The following is a 19,212-nucleotide window of genomic DNA, read 5'->3' as shown; positions in this document are numbered from 1 at the left end:
GTTATTCATCGTTAATTCATGATGATTTAACAGGCAAATATGACACATGTGCAAAAAAGAAAGAAAAATAAATCAGGAAGGGGAAAATACGTTTTCACAGCTCTTCAAAGTTCTATCATTAACTAAAACTAAACTAAAAACTAAAATAAAATGTGAAAAAAAATTAAAATTAAAATGAAAACTAGACTTGAAATATAAATATAAAAGAAGTATGATTTGTTTTAATATTTGTTTTTTCTCAATTTTATTATAACTTGCCTGACAAGACACTGAGGAAATGTTTATTGAGACTTTGGTTGTCTAAAACACTAAGTAAACTGCTTTCAAGAAGTTCTATGTTTTTATTGTAACAATGGCACTGATTTACTTTTTAATTTTTTAAAAGTAACAGAAGAACTAATTAAAATTATAAAATAAAACTAAACATTTCCAAACAATAATAATTAAGCTGAAATAAAAAAATTCACTTTGGAGATTAAACTGAATTTAAAAAAAAAAATCAAAGGGGGGGCGGGGGGGGGGGGGGAATAACAATTAGCGTAGTCTGTGCCACCTCATGCCCCCCTTTGGTTATGCCCCTGGACTAACGTTTAAAATACTTTTGAGGGCATTGCAAAGTACTCGAGTATTGTTTACTTTAATACAAGTATTTACTTACTAACCACAAGTGCAACACCCAAATCACGGATTGCGTGCCAGTTAAACAGATTTTTTTCCCCAGTGTGATGCGCGCGCACATGCACACACGCGAACACAGAGAAGGGAGGGAGGGATGAAGAGGTGTCTGCATCACTTCAAACTCCTGCCTGCACTTCTCAGAGAGCTACTCCTCCTCCTGAAGCAGAGACGAGCAGTGTTCCTCCGCAGACTGTCCGGTCCGCAAACGGCTAAGTAAAAGTCCCCACACACCGCGATGGGGACCAGCTGAACCGCACGCGAGGGGGGTAGAAGAGGTCGGTCGTGCAGTTTCCCCGTGTAGTAGTAGTGAGCGTCCTGGAGGAGGAGGGGGACACAGACTCACACACAAGCGCGCGCGACGTTCGTGTCCTACCGTAGACGTTAACGGCCAACGGTCGGAGCAAGTCACCTGAATACCTGCGGCGTTTCGCACCGACGCCTGCGCTTACACCGAGAGAGGCTGAGGAGGGGGTGGGACGGGGCAGGAGAAAGTTTCTCGAGCTTGGCGCAAACACAGCAGTCAAACAATGCGGCTGACCCCGACAAAGTCCTTTCCGTCTGCAGCGCTGCTAATCCTGCTGCTCGTCCGCTGGTCCGACAGCAGTAAGTAAACAGTTACATGCTAGGCGGCTAGCTAGCCCGCTAAACCCTCTTTGACATTTGAGTTGCAGCTGGTGATGATACACGTCTTGGTTATTGCCAGTACTGACGGTTAACGTTAGATATTTCGCAACATCCCTCACATTGTTTTCCTGCGCCAGTGTATTGCTTAACCGCAGAGTTGTTTGACATTCACTTGCTCTTTTTTTTTTTAAAGGTGACTAAACTTTGCTCGTTTTGCTCTCTTTTGTCCTTCTTTCTTTAGTCTCACTGTCCCCTCAAGAGGCGAACCAGTTTCTGAGCAGACACAGGAGGGCGAATCAAGTCTTCGAGGAGACGAAGCAAGGACACTTGGAGAGGGAGTGCGTGGAGGAAAAGTGCAGCAAGGAGGAGGCCAGAGAAGTGTTTGAAAACGACCCGGAGACGGTGAGTGGTGTGTTCACAAGTTAGTCTCAGCTGCAGCTCAGCAAAGGCTGCATGCGAGCAAAGGCGGGCTTCCTTCTCATCCTGTGAGGAGGTACTGCAGTACCACCAACTCCATCAGAGCACCATTACCTGCTGAGGTTGTGTTATGTACTGTAACTTCAGGGAGGCTGGGTGTTTACATCATGTTCATAATGACTACACACACACTAATGATTCATTGTCTGGGCTGCTTGCCGCTAGTATTCATGCTTCAATAAGTCCAGCATGCTGATAGCTGTCAGGACACATACATAATATTCCCATGTCTGGGACTTGGCCGCTTTCCGCGTCTTTTGTTTTGTTTCTGTGACAGACACTGAGTCAGCATGACTCTACCGTCATTTGTGAAATCCCCTTTTATATCCCCAATCTCCTCTTCATATTGACATGTGTCCTTAAGTTGATAACAAATATGGGATGTAGCTGGATGTCTTTCTGTTTCTTTTTCTCATCGTGTTGCATCTTCTGATGTTGCACATGCACACATATGCATTTCATTCAACATTACTGTGTACGTTGCCCTGGTAATCTGAAGACATGTTTCCTACTTGACATTTAACATCGTACAAAATCCATCACACGGGCCATGCTCAGAAACCTGTACTGGAGATTAGTTTCCATTCTGCATTCATGAGTGTACACGTCAGCCTTTCCATCCATGTGAATTCATAAGCCTATTTTATATGTACTAGAGTGTGCTGTATGTGCAAACAGGCTATAAATAATCCAAAGTGTTTAGAAAAACACACAGAACTTGGGCTTCTTGGGCTTCCTCGGGAAGATGATATGTGCTACAGCAAATAATAGTGCAGATGCATGCCCAGAATCTTCTGCAACAAGTCTACCCTAACGTGGCTGGATGCTTTTGATTGTGAACTCTGTAATTTTTCTTAATTTCTACATCTGACATTCATATTCAACGGTTTTAAGTGGTGGACTTGTGTTGGTGATGTGCTGCCCTTTAAATGTCACATTCACTCCTTAAGATTTGATATTGTGAATTGTAGTAGAGAGGGAGCGAATGAGGCAATCGATGACTTAAGATTACTTGTAAGATTAGTCTGGCGCTGAGAGAGGGAGGATTAAACTGAAGCTGAGGTGGATTCTGGTAAAAAGGGTGAAGTCGGGTGATGTCTGAATCAGATCCATGCATGCCACCGGCAGAACACCAAATTACTCCTTTAAGTTTTGAACCTTGTCGTGACACAAAGCTGCAGTCTCACTCGTATCTGCATTATTCATCCTGAAAGGGCCTGTCTCTGACTCTGCATTTTATTCTGCTGCAGCTTTGTAGCTCTGCAGAGAGGGAAAGAGAGAGGCTGGGGTGTTCCCAATGCTTATGATCATCCTTGGCAATGGACAGTCATACCAAGTTTCTGGTCTCTTATTTATTTGATGACATACGGGACATACAAATGAGAAGAAGGTGTCAAAACTAACTTGCTCAGTGTGAGGTTAAAATTTAGTCGTTTTGGTTAACCTTTGAAGGTCAGCTTATATTTTAGGTCAGTGTATAATCAGACTTTACCCCACACAGAATTTTGCCTGATTAGTTTCACTTAATAAGACACCGGTCTCACGCAAGCCTGCTGCATCTGGCATCTACTGCAGCATGAGTGTGACTCTGTGCCTCCAGAGTCTCAGATTTTGGCCTATATGTGGAGAACTGCTGCAGCCAGAAGGCAGGAGGGATGGTACTACTACCAGGAATGCAGAGAATGCTGAAGAAGCTCCTGTCATAGAGCTGCACCCTGTTAGAGCAGATTACAGAGTAATCATAGCCTAATCTCTGCATCGCACTGCCAAATTTCATGATTGTTTATGAACTGTTTTTCCTGCAGAAGTGAGCTATAAAAAAACCCCAAAACAAATGCACAATTAAGTCAAGTATAAGCAGAAACCTGTTACTAATTTTAAGAGTTCATTGAGACTGTATTGCCTTGTTTAGATTTTGTTTGCAAACACATAACTTTACCCTCTGTGTTTTGTTTTTGTTTTTCTCTGATGCAGAACTACTTTTATCCCAAGTATTTAGGTAAGTTATTCTACCTAAAACCATTAATCTCTCTCTTGGCTGATTATACGTTTGTCATCCCTTCAACTGAATTCCATTTTTGTCTCTGTCTAGCCTGCCTGGACACGTTTGGAGATTCTGAAAAGAAAAAACAGGATCTGGTCACATGTGTCCACAGTAAGTTTTTTTTGTTTTGTTTTTTTTACCTCCTCCTGTCTGCCTTTCAGCTTTATTGTTAGTCTGTGAATAGGTTAGATTAATGCATGTCTACATCCTGCTCTCTCATTTATTCTCGGTTTTTATTTCACTGAGAAAGTTGCTACATGAAGAGACAGGGAGCTAGTTATGTTGCAGAGTTGTGCTGCACTGCAGTATCACTGCTCTGCATCACACTCCAGTGTGTGCCCTCTGCAAGTACAGAAGCAATCGGAAGCAGAGATGTGCTGAATCTCTTCGGCACCTCCAGGTCCATTTTCTCAGCGTGGCACACCTAGCTCCTTTTAAAGTGAACTGTGTGTGCGTGAGTGTCTATGAGTAACATTGCAGCACTTTGCTACAGTGACGCTACACGTTGCTGAATGAGTGACACACCCCTTTAGTCGTCACATATTCGCGCACTCACTTCCTGAGCGACTGCGCCAGCCTCTTCGTGTGTGGGCTCGGCTGGGGAATGACGTAGAGAGGATGGTCTGATGAGAGGATGGCTAAGGATTTCTGCTGCATCAGGATACAGGAGACCGGCTTTACTGCTATTGGCTGTTGATTGTCTTGCGGGGGAGGCGTTTCCATGACTCAGCTGCAGCATTGTGACATTTAAAGATACGGCAGTACTTTTTTTCCACCAGTTGTCAGCACCATCTCCTTTCCACCATTTTTCTATCTCGCCCATCAGTTGCCTGTCACCACTGATGGTCTCAAAGCAGATTCTGGCTTTCCACCAATTTATTTATGGAATATTTCCGACATGCACAGCGCATTATGGAAACATCTACTGAGTTAATTCTCCCACTGCTCCCTGCTTCTGTTTCCTTAGTCTGCAGTTTTCTGTGAATGGCACTTTACAAAAATGGATAAAAATAGATCACTGAAAGACACGTGTTACTGTTCTTTGACATCCACAGTATGGCACATTGTTACTTCTCTGGAAGCTTTGTAGGCTGTGATTCCACAGTGTGTGTTTTAACAAATGGAACTAAATTGTGACTCTGTGTTGGGGGACCATTAAATTTTGAAGCAGAGGAAACAAGCTTGGCTCCTGCAGTTACACTTCTTGTTTAATGGTCTACAAAGCATCACTAACCAGGAGCATGGGTGGGATTCTTTTTTTTAATATCTGCCCTCCTTTGTCAGAGAGTACAATTGCATGCACTGATGCTGATATGCAAATATTTTCAGTTTTGATGAAGGAATATTACTTCAATGTTAAAAAAAAGAAAAAAAAGAAATATCTGATAAAATGTATTGTAGTAAAACATTCCTGCTGTGTTATTTGTAACTGAGGGATCATCATCTGTAAAGCACTGACATCAGCCAAGTATTTGTGCACATAACGCTCAGTTTAAATACAGATGTTTTTAATAAATGCACAAAGTTACATTACACCAATAGCTGGTAGTTGAGAAGATTAAGTCTGTTAAGGCAAATATACCCAACTATAGCATCCAACCTTAGGCATTATTAACTTAATTCAAACTTAAGATAATAAAATGGTCCTAATAATAATAACTTAAAAGTGCTGTTTAAATGTTTTTAGTGCTGTCTCTTAACATTTGTTTTTTGTCTTACTCTGCATTGATGAATTGCTGAGCTTTTCCTCATTGCTGGCATCATGCAGTGCTTTAATGTTTTTAAAGTCTAAATTCAGCTCACAAAATCATTGTCTCTATTTAGATTTTGCTCTTTCCGAATGAGACGGCTAGCTTTGGCTCTACACATCTCTAACTTGTAATTTCGACTACATTTAGCACAGGTGTGACAGTCAGCATTTTTTATATTTGACTATTATTCCATGTTATTTTTAGAGCAGCTGTCTGGCTTGCTTTCAGAACATAAGTCACAAGCTGGTATCTGTTATTAATATACACAGCATGGACAGATTCATCTCTTTGTAGGCACCAAAAATGCTGAATGGTAGAGGATTTGGAGAATATTGGTGTATATTGTAATATGGACATGTTATTTTCATAAGGTCTTGCCCATTGCAGCGAACGGATCCCATGCTTCACGTAGTCTTGTTTTTGTTGAGGAGTGACAACCTGGTATTCCTGAAAAGATTTGGTTTTGTATTATGTTTCTGTTGACACTTTCACAGCATCGCAACTGTCATATATGAAGCTGTCAATAGAGATTGCATAAACAAAATAAAGGTTCACAGATGCAAAGTACCACAAGCTGTTAGTGTGTAGTTTTGAGCAGCTGTCATTAGAGATGGCACGATACCACTTTTTTATGACCGATACCAATATCATAAATTTGGATATCGGCCGATTCCGATATGAATCGGATATAGTGTGTTTTTTAATCAATAAAACTGTTCTTTTAATATCTTGCTGCTTTTTGTATAAGTTAATACTCAAGTTAAAAAACAAAACAAAACAAAAACACTAATGCTATTCTGTTATACCTGTATGCAAAAAATACACTGCACCCAAAAATAAACTTAAACCTGCACCATCCTCCCTATTCTGGTATTTTAAAGAGTAAGCAACCTAACTAATAGGGTTCTAAAACTCCCAGCAAAAAATAAATAAATAGGGAACCACCCACCACCTCATGATGCTTAATCGACGTAATCAACTTTAATTTGATGCAGTGTGGAAAAAAATGCCCAGAAATAAATTATTTTTCAAGAATAATTAAATAGATTCAACATCTTTCTTCAACAGAACTACAGACTGCACAGATCATACCTTCCCAAAGGAAAAAGTACTATAGCTTACTAGGGTATATTAGACTTAATAGTTACTATATACAGTAATGGACTTATATACATTTTACATCAGATTAAAACTTTGGGTGTAAGATTCGGATAATTATTTATTAAAAGCGAGACATTTTAAATGAGAATAAGAAAGAAAAGTATGTCTTTGTGCCCCCTTTTCCCTGTTAATGCCCTATCGGCCCCCCTGGCTAAACTTTGCTAGATCCGCCCCTGCACAGTTACCAGCCGTCAGCTACATAGAAAAAGATCCTCGAGTAGAAAGTAATATTAAATAAATTCTAACAACAGCTTATCAAGCTTAAACGTGCTGCTGTTGTTCAGCCGCTGGTTTTCTCTTTCTGGTGCAAAGTGGGCCAAAAACAAACGAGACGGACTTGCGATAGAAAAGCCTGATCAGCTGATCATTGATCAGTTTCTCAATTGAAGTAGCAGCAGGAGAGGGAGGGGGAGAGAGGCAGTCGCTCCATATATCGGTTGTTAAGCTTAACGAGGGAATGCTTTACAAACATTCAGAGATGTACTTACTAGGGGTGCAACGATACTCGTATCGATATTGAACCGTTCGATACAGTGCTTTCGGTTCGGTACGCATATGTATCGAACAATACAAAATTTGTAATTTATTTTATCAACTTTCCTTCTGACGATGCTGTCTGTGTTGAGCGCTCAGTGAATCTGCGTTCGACTACTCCGCCTAGGCTGCACTGTCGAGCGCAGATCCACTGAGTGTTCAACACAGACAGCATCGTCAGAAGGAAGAGCGCAGGGCAAGCTAGCGAGACAGAAGTTAAGCTCTCCTTGCAACATGGCAAATTGAACCTCCTCCACCCTCATTCAGATCTGGCGTTTGGAATTATTTTGGTTTTCATGTGATGTATGACCCTGAAGGTAAGCGCGTCATGGACTAAAGTAAAACAGTATGTTGGATGTGCCACGCAATGCTCAATTACATGGGTGGGAGCTAGTGTGTTAGCGCAGTTAGCTCGTTAATGTGTTGGCCGTCTAGCCCCACGCAGGGGTAGCTCGTTAATGGAGATTTGCCGTGTTGTGGCGTTAACGTCATTTCAACGAGATTAACGCTGACAGCACTAGTGGGAACACAACGAATATGACTGCACATTTACGCCGACATCATCCTAGTGCAAAGACAAGTGGAAGAAGACAAAAACAACAAGCATGCATGCTACAAACTTTACCCGAGTCATTTAGACAGCCCTTAGCACACGATTCTCCTTATGGGGACCTGATATGTTTAATATTGTGGCGAGCTCAGACAAGGAGGAGACGGAGGTATTGTTTGGTCTTGCTTCCCGTGAGCTAGCCAGGGAGCACAGCCGTTTATTGATATCTGCAGAAGAACACTGCCGCTAGCTAACTGCTCAGCGCGGCAACCGCACAGCAACAACAACACACAGAGCGCCCTCTGACCCTGGAAGGATACACCGTCGCAGCGAGAAGGCGTCACCCGTCACTATGGCAACATAAACAAAACATAACTGTACAAACAGAACCCCGAACAGCCCTGACCCGCTACAATATGCTGCTGAGAATATAGCCCAGAAGAAGCGTATAGTATAGCTTTTATTTTGGAAAGAGCCATTTCTCTGTAATAAACTCTCTTTTCCAAAGATGAGTGATTCCTCAATCAGATACAGGGCTTGCAAAATCGCTAGCCCGACGTCCCGGGGCTAGCGATTTTTCCAGTCGGGCTACCAAAATCTATCTCTTCCCTGCCCGTCGGGCTATTGTAGGAAGGAAAAATATATGTCAATGCTTTTGCATTCTTTCGGAAATGTAGCTGGGTAATTATGTCATTGGCATCGGTGAGCCACTGTCAATATGTGACATATTGAAATCTCGTTTGAATTTGCGCTTGTTTTTTTGCTTTCACTTTGCAATCGTGCGAACTGTGTATAGAGAGCGACAGCACTGATTGGTGAGTGATGATAATTTGCGCACCAATTCCTCTGACATCGTCTTATCAATCGTTAGCTTACTATGCAAACATGACAAGTGAAATCTCCCGCAGCAAGCTTAAACATATGAGAGGTTGATCGCGCAGAGAATCACTGAGCGTTATGTGTGCGTGTGTAAAAGCAGCAGGATATATATCTTAGTTCTGCTGAGCCAAATAAGAGAGGTCAGGGTGAAGAAGTGACAGCCAAAGAAAAGCTTACCACAAAATGGAAAAGTTATGACAAATCAGACTATAAGGCAAAAAGAAAGTGCAGCTTTATGGTTTCATGGACAAAAGAATTTCTGTGGCTGCAATATGACGAGCTATATAACCGGGGCTGCACATAAGTGGTCCGCAGGTGCGCATTCGCTGTCAAAGAAAAAAACCCAAAAAAAAAACGCGCACAAGATATGAAGTTGCAACGCGTGTTTGCATACATAAGATTTTCTGGAGGAGGACAGACATTTGTTTAAAACTCTTAAAGATGTCGAAGAAGCTCCTTTAAGCAATTACTTTGGTGTTCCTCTACCTCCAAAGAAATGTCAGAAGGAGTCAGAACCACAATAAAGCACGTATTCTCGGAAAAGTGGTTGCAGGAGGTGAGCTGGCTTCAAACAAATGATGAACGCACAGAGACGTGGTGCGGAATGTGCCGTGAAAATCCCACTCTAGCGGACAAAAACAGTGCTTTTTATATGGACGCAAACAGCGTTGCAACTTCTTATCTGGTGCGCGTCTTTTATTTTGACAGCGAATGCGCACATGCGGACCACTTATGTGCACCCGTGTAAATAACATAATGTTCTGCCGGGTGTGTTGTTGGTTTTCTCTCGATTTCTGAGTCGACAAGCGCCTTTGTTACTGGGACCAGTCATTTTAAGAAAGGCCCCCATTAGAACCCATGAGAAATGCAAGAAACGCATTATTGCTCAGTCTGCAATATCTTTCCCAGAACAAACACCAATTGCAAATAACATACTAAAAATAAACCTGAAAAATCTGTTTAGACTTCAGCGGAAATTTCAAATTCAGGATCTGACACAGACTGATTCATGTCCTACACAGTTCTTACAAGTTCATAGAAATTTCTGTTCAATTAGAACCAAGTATTTGAGTTGATGATTGTAATTTTTATACAATGTTGTAATTTGTTTTTCAACAATTTTTTGATTAATGTTTTGTTTCCTTTACAATATTATACATTAAAGTATAATATTGTAAAGGAAACAAAACAGGAAACAAAACATCAATCAAAAATTGCTCTCTTTTTTATTCGGGCTACTTACATTTATTTTGGGCTACTTACACATTTGCTTTACTTCTCTCTGGGATCACTTCCTCGGAGATGAAATGCCGGATTTGTAGCGAGGCTACAAATACACACAGCCGCTCTATCACGTGACGCATACTGCTGCGACGTGCAACGGTTATGAGCCGAGTTACGCCATGTCGCAAGTTTTGTGAGGTGCTTTTTTGATATTTAATGGATTGGATTAAATTTTTATTTCTCTCCGATATCCGATCCAGTAATTTACGTCAGTATCTGACCGATACATAATATCGGATCGGTTCATCTCTAGCTGTCATGCAATGTTACAAAAAAAGAAGAAGTTGTGGCTTTGGGTTTTATATGCAAAAGCGCTAATGCAAATCCTCTCTCTTCCCCCCCCCCCCCCCCCCCCTTTCATTTTCTCCAGTCTTTGTCATTTTCTCTTTCTCTGAACTCCAGCTAACATGTCCAGACTTGTCGAGTACTCAAACTCCTCTGCTTGGGAAGGAAACAGATTTGGAGAGAAAACTGAGCACTATTACACAAGCGTGCAGTGGGGGGGAAAAGAGGGGGGGAATTAAGTGTAAATATGGAATAGAAAAGTAGCAAAAACAAGAATTAAAAATAAAGCTAAATATCAATTCAGTATTGTTTCTTGAGAAGTAGAGGACAGGTGGTGGGAATTAGGGCATGTCCGGAAAGAGAGCCTGTCACAAGTTAGGCTATTTATACAGATCTCCCAATGTGCAGAACCTAAGAGAGATTCTGCATATCAGGAGTGTCCTCTGTCTGTTATGGTATACAGTTACACTGACTATAAGCAACCTTTGTACAGACTTGATGCTTAAAGCAGTAATAACATGTCTTTTTCTCTGTCTCTGTTTTCTCACACTTTAAGATATTCCCAATCAGTGTTCTCCCAATCCCTGCAATCCCAGCGGTACCGTCCGCTGCGAGGACAAAAAGGGCGACTTCCTCTGTCATTGTTTTACGGGCTGGACGGGAGCCACGTGTGAGAAAGGTACTGTCATCATTATGGAAAGCTGTGTCCTGGAGCTCAGCAGAGGTTGAATTTTTGCTCTGTCATTCTGGTACATCAGTGCAAATGTCATTACTGTGACCTTGGCTCTGACAGCGAACCCCTGTCCTGTCCACTGATAGAAACATCCTGCTTTTCTCATGTGTAAACTAATACTGTTTTGTCTCTCAACGATGCTGGAATTAATTTGACCTTGAAAAGCTGTTATTGATGGCATGCTGTCTAATATCCAGCTCCTGCTGCAGTTATTAATGATGTGTGAATGGTGTGTAAGATCATTATGAAGTGCATGTACGGGAAGTGCTATCCCAGACTCCAAACTGAGGTTTGCATGCTTGTTAGAAGTTAAATCCACATAAGTTCTAAACTCTCACTGTGAGGGAGAGGGGAACATGTTTCTCTGATTTATGGCGCAGCCATCATTCCACACATTTCCACTGTGACTCATCCTACCACCTTACTGCGAGAGGAAACCAAAACAGATTCAGTTTGAGTCGGTCTGAGCCTTTTCCACTTGACAACCACAGTCCTCCTAAACACTCAGCCACAGTTACATACTGTGTCCCTTATTTGGAATGTACAACAAACAAGAAATTCACAGTCACTAAACAGCATCCAGCTGAAAGCAACCTGCATTTCTCACCTCTCTCCTGCTTGCAGATGTCGATGAGTGCAGCAGGAGAAATGGAGGATGTGACCACGAGTGCAACAATACTGTGGGCAGTTACCACTGCTCCTGTCGCCAAGGCTACACACTGTCAGGACATCAGCTGTGTAATGGTAAGCCGCAGACCACGAATGCACGTCTTCTAATAGCTGGAATCAAGTCAGCACTGCTGCAAATAGACACATCATCGCCATTTACCAATTCTGAATCCACTTCCCACTCTGAAAATATAAATTCTTTATAGACTTGTATAATTGATTATGTTGTATTTTATCTACTTCTGCTTATTTATATTTTGTATTTAATATATCAGTCTCATAGACTGTAGATGGATGTACCCACGATGACGTCATCCATTGGTCTCTGGACTCATTTTGAGCCTCAGTATTAACAATTTGGCTGCCTCCACATTAGTTTTTTAAAACCAGAAGTTAATAGGTCTGGTGTCCCACAAGGATCGATTCTCAGTCCAGGCCTTTTCTTTTCTTTAACTTCTTTCCCTGGGCCTGATTTTTAAAAAACATGGACATGCATGCATATCTTTCCTATGCAGACAACACCTAAATCTACATGCCTATAAAAAGAAATGTCAATTCAACTCCTAAACCACTACAGAAGTGTCTGAAAGATATCAGATCACAAGGAACTCAGATCATTGTGTTCAGACCTGGTGGTGTGTGTACTACTCCTCTCTTGGACCTGGGTCCGAGTGACTAACCTTGATGTCAGACTGGACTGTGATTTTATACTAGATAAGCATATAAATTCCATTATTAAAGCTAGTTTTTATCATTTTATCAATTTTTCATTTCAGACTTTTTCAAAGATTCAAATCCACTCCCCCCCCCACCCCCCCACCCCCCCAAATTTTTGGATGTCTTATTTTATCACAACAAATCTGGACTACTGTAATGCGCACTATATTGGCCTTAGCAAAGCTTCCCTTGCTTGCCTACAGTTAGTCCAAAATGCTGCAGTTCGTCTTTAAACTGGAGCACATCTCCCCCGTCCTGGCCTTCCTTCATTGGCTCCCTGTTTGTTCATTTTAAGATTTTATTTTATTTTTTTTAAACCTTTAATGGATTGGCATCACCAGATATATCTCAGCTCCTAACTCCATTTAAAACATATATTAAAATGTTATTCTTTAGCTTTTAATTCAGAATGAGAGTGGTGTGTTCTAACCTTCTGTTTGTTACTGTTGTTGTTGCTGATTTGTTGTGTGGTGTTTTGGTGCTTTCTACAACACTTGTGTTTTTAAAAAGTACTTTTGTAAATAAACTGATAATTGGTATAGTTGCATGTTACATCCATAAACTACACAGGGACAATGCATAGACACACACAATGCTAATTATTGTTAAATACTAGAGCAATGTGTTTGTCAGATAATCCATTAAAATGCTCCAGAAATGCTCCAGAAACGCATACCTGTCAATCTAAGCTGCCATGCCCCAAACTCCAGTGTCCAGATGGACGAGTTATTTAAAAAAAATAAAAAAAAAACTCTCCCCACTTATATGGAATTTAGTGGCTGAAAGCATTTTGACACGATGCTCTGTGGGAACTGAGTGGTCACTGGGGAAAAAAAGCGCAGTTTCTGTCCTCAGAAGTTGCAGCTTAGCCTCCATACCCACGGACTGCAGATGAAAACTAGCCAGTAGCTAAATCTAGTTCAGGGCTTCTTTTCTTTTTGAGATCAGTGTTTTTGTGTATAATCCCTGACCAAAAAAAATAAAACTAAAGTTAAATTTGTAATTATTCTGAAGTTCAAGTCTCTGAAACAGTCCAGCAGCAGTGTTATTCTGTCTTGTGTCATAACCATCATTGTGAGTCCATAAAAGAACACATGGCTTTGATTAGTGAACAAACGAGGCAGAAAATAAAACATTACAAGCTCATGTTTTCCTAATGTGGACCCCTGTGTAAACTCACACAGTTTTATTTATAGTTTTAGCTTTCCCCCCAGAAAAGAGAAGTCTGAGAAAGGCCTCAAACTGTTGTGTGATTTAACATCCTGAAAGGTTCCTTCTGTAAATATTTATTTCAATGTAACTGCAGTGCTGGAACATACAGATACTGTGTATTAAATATGCAAACAATACATCCATGTATTTAATTATGTTTCTTTGGAGGATAAAATGGTACAAAGCACATGAGGACCAGGTTAAGTTTCCATTCTTCAAATTACTCCCACTGGATTGTTCTATGTCTTTTCCTTTGAAATGTTCCTAAGCCCTTACACGTGACTTTTGGAGTGTCAAAGCTGAGGACATTTTGGTGTCTTTCAGATCTGAACGAGTGCAAGATCGCAGGTGTGTGTGGAACGGCACGATGTGAGAATAAGGAGGGTGGCTACGACTGCTTGTGTGACATCGGCTATGTTTACGACAATGAAACCAAAAGCTGCGTCGGTAAGTGTGTTTAACTACACATAAATACACTTGGTTTAATCAGAACTGACTGAGGGAAAAGCTTTACCCTCAGCGGGGCTCGGTGCAGCTGCGTAGCGGGGTCAAGAAGGGAATGCAAAGGTATTTGGAGAAATTGTATATAAGTAGGTAACAGGTCACTGTGAAAAAGTCTGCGTTTAGAAAAAGATAACTCGGGGAGTAAACATACAGACTGAGCCATCGATGCACCTTTCCTTGGTAATTAATGTTAATCACTCTAAAGAAAATGTGGTAGAGCGAAACCGCAGCAATCCTGTATTTCAGGATTTATACGTGACAGCTATCACACAAAATCCAATTTTTTATTCCACAATATGTGTGATAACTTAGCCACCAAATCATATGTGTTGAATCAACATGGAAAAGAATCTGCGGATTTAAACCGAAGCTTTGAATTACTCGTGTGCCCAAGTTCTAATCTCTACTTCAAACCAGACTTTTCATAACCTCATTGTCCCTCCTTAGAGAATTACTGCTTATCATAGCCTGCTCATGGCCATGTAAGGTTATATATAAAGTATGGCGATACCATCCAGTCAGCGTCAAAGGCCACTTAACTCAAGTGTTGTTTGCATTCCCTGATATGTTTTTTCTTCTTTTCCCCCCCTGCATTCCTGGATTTGATGTTTTGTTGATCCTTGTGGGGTCATGTTTTGACTAATCCCTCTGCTGATGTGACTTTGATAAATATATGAACTCTCTTCTTCTCTGTAATTCTCTCATGTCCCAGTCGTCACTCTGAGCTCTCACGCCCTTTAATTTCTCCAACCTTCTGTCGCTTGTCAGATGTGGATGAGTGTGAGACGGGTGTCTGTGAAGAGGAGTGTTTGAACACTCAGGGGAGTTTCCACTGCTTCTGCGATGGACGCCAGGGTATGAAGCTGGCGCAGGACCTTCGGAGCTGTAAGGTGAAATACAAAAACCAGCTGCCGCTGTTGTTAAATGATGATTAAAAGCTATGTCTGTTGGACCACGTGCTATTTTTCTTGCTTCTACCATCCCATCATGGGTTAAAAAGTACAATTTCAAGTGCCATCTTGTATATGTGCATGATTCTCATGACTTTATCTCCACGCTGGTTTTGTGTTTGTTCTCTCCTCCAGCCTATAACTCCCTGCACAACACCGGCCCTGAAGAGGAACCCCCGCTCTCTTTACCTGGGACGCATGTTCAGCGGTGTTCCAGTGGTGCGGCTGCGTTTTCGCCGCAGGGTTCACACAGGGTGAGAAATTTCTGTTGGATTTTTCAACGTGTTCATCAGCAACAGCTGTCTTGTCTTGGAGGCATTTTCATCTTAGTTACCATTGGACAAAGACCATCTTCATTGCTGTTTCCTAATTCTCTTTTCAGCTTTTCAGCAGAGTTTGACTTCCGCACCTACGATCACGAGGGAGTGATCTTCTTTGCTGGAGGTCACCTAAACAGCTCCTGGATCGTGCTGGCGATGAACCAGGGGAAGCTGGAGCTGCAGCTGAAATATGGCGGCGTCAGCAGGGTCACCAGCAGCGGACCTATTGTCAGCGATGGCCAGTGGAGGAAGGTCTGACTCTTGTGCTGAGGATCAAAACAAATAATACTACGCTGTATACACGGTCTTCATTAGCTTATTAAAAGCTTGTTAAATGTCCGGTTTTAACCAGATCTCGGTGGAGGAGCAGGGGCGGAGCCTAGTGATTAAGATTGACAGGGAAGCAGTGATGAAGATTGCGGTAAACGGGGACCTGTTCACACTGAAAAAGGGGATGCATGAGCTCAACCTCACTGTGGGGGGAGTGCCTTTCAAAGAGGACAGCCTGGTCAATAAGGTGTGTGTTTGTTTTTTTTTTAATGTATACACCACAAAGAGACTTTCACACATTTCCTAACTGTTGTGACTTCATTCGTTCCTCAGGTGAACCCTCGTCTTGACGGTTGTATGAAGGAGTGGCGGTGGCTAACGGGTGAAGACACCTCCATACAAGAAACCATCAGGTCTAATGATAACATGCAGTGTTTCAGCAGTGAGGATCCGGGGGCATATTACCCCGGCACAGGCTTTGCTCTCTTCAACATCACCTATGGTACATGCGTGTTTGTGTTCATAGCTTGAACAACTCTTTGTATTCATTGTAAGCACATGTGGTCATCTTCATCCCCCTGCCCTCCTCTTCTCTTCAGAATCACAGAACCTGAGCGTCCGCTTGACCCTGAATCCAACCACTGCTATTGGGGTGCTTTTTGCACTGGTTCACCAGGACAGAGTGCCTCTCTCCATCGCTCTGGCTGATTATAACCCTGTAACCGATGAGTGGCGAGATGTGAGTAAATGCATCCCGCACTGTGCACGTGTTCAAAACCACTTTCTGTATATTTGATATGCAAACTGACTTCCTGTGTGTCTTTAGTTTGTTCTGGTGTCTGTAGGTAATGCCGTCATTGCCAGCTCTCCTGCACCCTTCTGTGATGGTATGAGTCATGAAATCCAGGTGACAGTCTCTGGTAACCAGACCCTTCTGCTGGTCGACGGCCATTCTGGACGAAGTGAAGATGCTGAAGTTCCCACTGGCCTCCTGTCACAGTCTACTACATTCATAGGAGGCCTCCCTGGTGAGCACATACACACTTACGCAGAACAGAAAAGTTTTCCATAAAGTTTTTAAAGTACTTCCTACCTCTATTGAAGAGTATCAGCTTCTGTTATTGTCTGCATGACTGCTGGGTTCAGGCTGGAAAACATCCCCGGCAGCTAGAATCTTGCACAGTTCTCAAAGCTGAAAGAACAACATAAGATTTTTTGTAATGCAATAATAAAAAAAAAACCACACAAAACGTCCCACATGACAACAGATGGATGAATGTTTTCACTGACACGTTGAACAAAGTGAATAATGTTATTTGGACACTTCTTGTGATTTCCACCCGCAGATGTTCCTCTGGTGTCCACGCTGGTGTCGACACCCTACAGCGGCTGCATGGAGGTCAGTGTTAACGGACAGCCTCTGGACCTGGACCGGGCCATCCACAAACATAACGACATCCGCTCGCACTCCTGCCCCCTGCTGGACTCCCACCAGTGAACAGCGCTTGAATCTGCCAAAACCGATCCATAAGCAGTTCATTGAGACAAGGGGGTGATGGGAAAATGTTTTTAATTGGAATATGTCACAGTGTGGCTTGAGCCCAAGATCACCCCTTCCCCTCCATCCTCTCCCTCCCTGGCCTTATCCTGTGATGACACTGCTGCCTAGAAGCAGTGGCAGGGATTTTCACAGCAGTCTCAGTGTTATGACCCAGCAAGTTAGTTCTTCTGCCAGTGAGTAACACTCCCTGTACAAAGGGAATAATAGCTGCACAGCATTGCCTGAAAACTGGCTGTGTTTTAAAGCCTCGTAAGCTCACAAGAACACGCAGGGTCTAATCCAAAATCAATGCTACGGGTTTGGTCCGGGGTCAGCCTTCTACACCTGGTATCCTGTGCTTAAACGCAGATCTAACTGGAGGTTTGTAAGCAACGACTAGTCTGTGCTCGTGTTGCTTACATCCAGCTCACTTAAGGTCCACGTTCACAAAGCTTGAATTAATCGAGTGCTAATATAGAATCTCCAATTAAATGAAAATGTAAGAATTAAAAACACAGGGACCAGAAAGACAGTCCTACATCAGCTACTTCACTCAGAGAAAAGGTGTGAACAGGTGCTCAGATCTTCAATGAATAAATCCCATTTGCCCTTAACACCCCCCCCCCCCGCCACAGCGAGGCGGTATGAACTTTGCGTTCTGTAGAAAATATTGCACATCGTTGCAGGTATAAATGGACTGCCTTCTTGAATTTTTTCCCCCCCTGCTCTCGATTGGAGGAGCACTCCATATCTGCCTGCAACTTCGAAAATCAACCGTGTGCCTACAAAAGAACAAACCAACCCACACTTGTCGACAGCTTCCCTCTAAACAGGTGAATCAGTTCCCAAAGGTGCAGCACTGCAACCCAGCAAACTAACCGACGCTTTGCAGTGTGTGCCCCTGAGGATTTTCTCTTTTAAAGAACAGACTCACACTCATGTTCATCACAAAAAGGTCCCTTCTTTTCCCAAAAATCACCCAGTCACAGTTAAAGCCTGCCATATACCAACCCGAGGACAGTAGATTAGACACAGAAGCACAGGGAGACAGAAAGGGGCCTTCTCCACAAGGAAGAGCGAGCACTGCATTGATCGCACCACACAAGCTACTGAGAAAGGAAAAGAGGGCGCTGTAATATACTGAATATGTAAATAATGTGACTGTACAATGCTTTATAGAAGACAGAGCAAACACTACCTTAAAACCCCCCCTTGAGGCACATTTATGGTCCAAAGTTCAAAGAAAGATCAGAGTCTCTCAACTTCATCTGCTTCTTAAAAAAAAAGAAAGAAAAAAAAAGGTTTCAGCGACAAATCATGGTGGAACTGGGAGACTGTGAGAGCAATACCCAGGGATCAAAGTAGCATCAAGCTTTAGAGACTCAGTTTTTAATTTGATTTATTGGTGCTCAGCGAATCAAAACACAGTAACAACAAAGAATGTCAGAAGAGCGAATGCCTAAAGGGCTCCAGTGTTATTTTACATCCCTGTGTAAGGTATCATTTTCTAGTTTTCTGATGAATGAATGCCAGAATATAGAGCTTGACTTGTTAATGTCTTATTTTATTTTTTAATCATATGTGATGTATCTTGAACTTCTAGTTTTTATTTTTCACCTTAACTGCCAGTATGTGTATGATGCTGAGAGAAGTCTGCCTTTTTTGAGTTTTAACTTCCCTCAGCAGTGAAAATCCTATTTAAAAAAAAAAAAAAAAAAAATTAAAATAAAATAAAAGCAGCTGTATGAAAGTCACTGAGTGAAGTTGTGTTTTGAAAAACAAAAACACATCCGTGCACCTTGTGCTTCTGTTTCCGATGCTCTCGACTGTTGCGGCATAGCTTAAGCTGTGATGGAGCTCAATATTATGCTTTAATACGGAACCTCCGCCTTAGAGGCAGGGTGACCTTGAAAAGAGAAGAGCTAAAACATTCTTTTAGACGGAGGATAACCTGAGGGGCTGCATCAGGGGTCTCAAACCTGTGATTCTAGAGCCACATGTGATTGTTTTGCCCTACTTTACAGTGGCTT

The 19,212-nt window shown here is 42.1% G+C and overlaps 1 protein-coding gene across 1 annotated transcript; it reads left to right on the top strand.

Annotated features, from left to right (window-relative positions):
• Positions 1–233: 233 nt before the first annotated feature.
• gas6 (growth arrest-specific 6) lies at positions 234–17,710 on the top strand. Its single transcript, XM_026165531.2, has 15 exons — positions 234–1,281; positions 1,544–1,704; positions 3,754–3,778; positions 3,872–3,934; positions 10,824–10,946; positions 11,625–11,744; positions 13,923–14,045; positions 14,871–14,992; positions 15,188–15,306; positions 15,435–15,624; positions 15,725–15,889; positions 15,976–16,144; positions 16,242–16,381; positions 16,469–16,670; positions 16,989–17,710. Exons 1-15 carry the CDS (start codon positions 1,206–1,208, stop codon positions 17,138–17,140), a joined length of 1,950 nt encoding a protein of 649 aa, XP_026021316.1. The 5' UTR covers positions 234–1,205; the 3' UTR covers positions 17,141–17,710.
• The last annotated feature ends 1,502 nt before the right edge of the window (positions 17,711–19,212 follow it).

This window comes from Astatotilapia calliptera, chromosome 1, assembly GCF_964374335.1.
Source record: "Astatotilapia calliptera chromosome 1, fAstCal68.1, whole genome shotgun sequence".
Taxonomy (NCBI): domain Eukaryota; kingdom Metazoa; phylum Chordata; class Actinopteri; order Cichliformes; family Cichlidae; genus Astatotilapia; species Astatotilapia calliptera.
Note: the sequence above shows the minus strand (reverse complement) of the source record. Positions and strands in the feature narration are given on the sequence as shown.

What these genes read in the sequence shown, in the direction of transcription:
- gas6 (XM_026165531.2), top strand. Translation starts at nt 1,206, where the DNA reads ATGCGGCTGACCCCGACAAAGTCCTTTCCGTCTGCAGCGCTGCTAATC. An exon ending in AGGACCTTCGGAGCTGTAAG is followed by an intron (nt 14,993 to 15,187) that starts GTGAAATACAAA and finishes TCTCTCCTCCAG; the next exon opens with CCTATAACTCCCTGCACAAC. An exon ending in AGGACAGCCTGGTCAATAAG is followed by an intron (nt 15,890 to 15,975) that starts GTGTGTGTTTGT and finishes TTCGTTCCTCAG; the next exon opens with GTGAACCCTCGTCTTGACGG.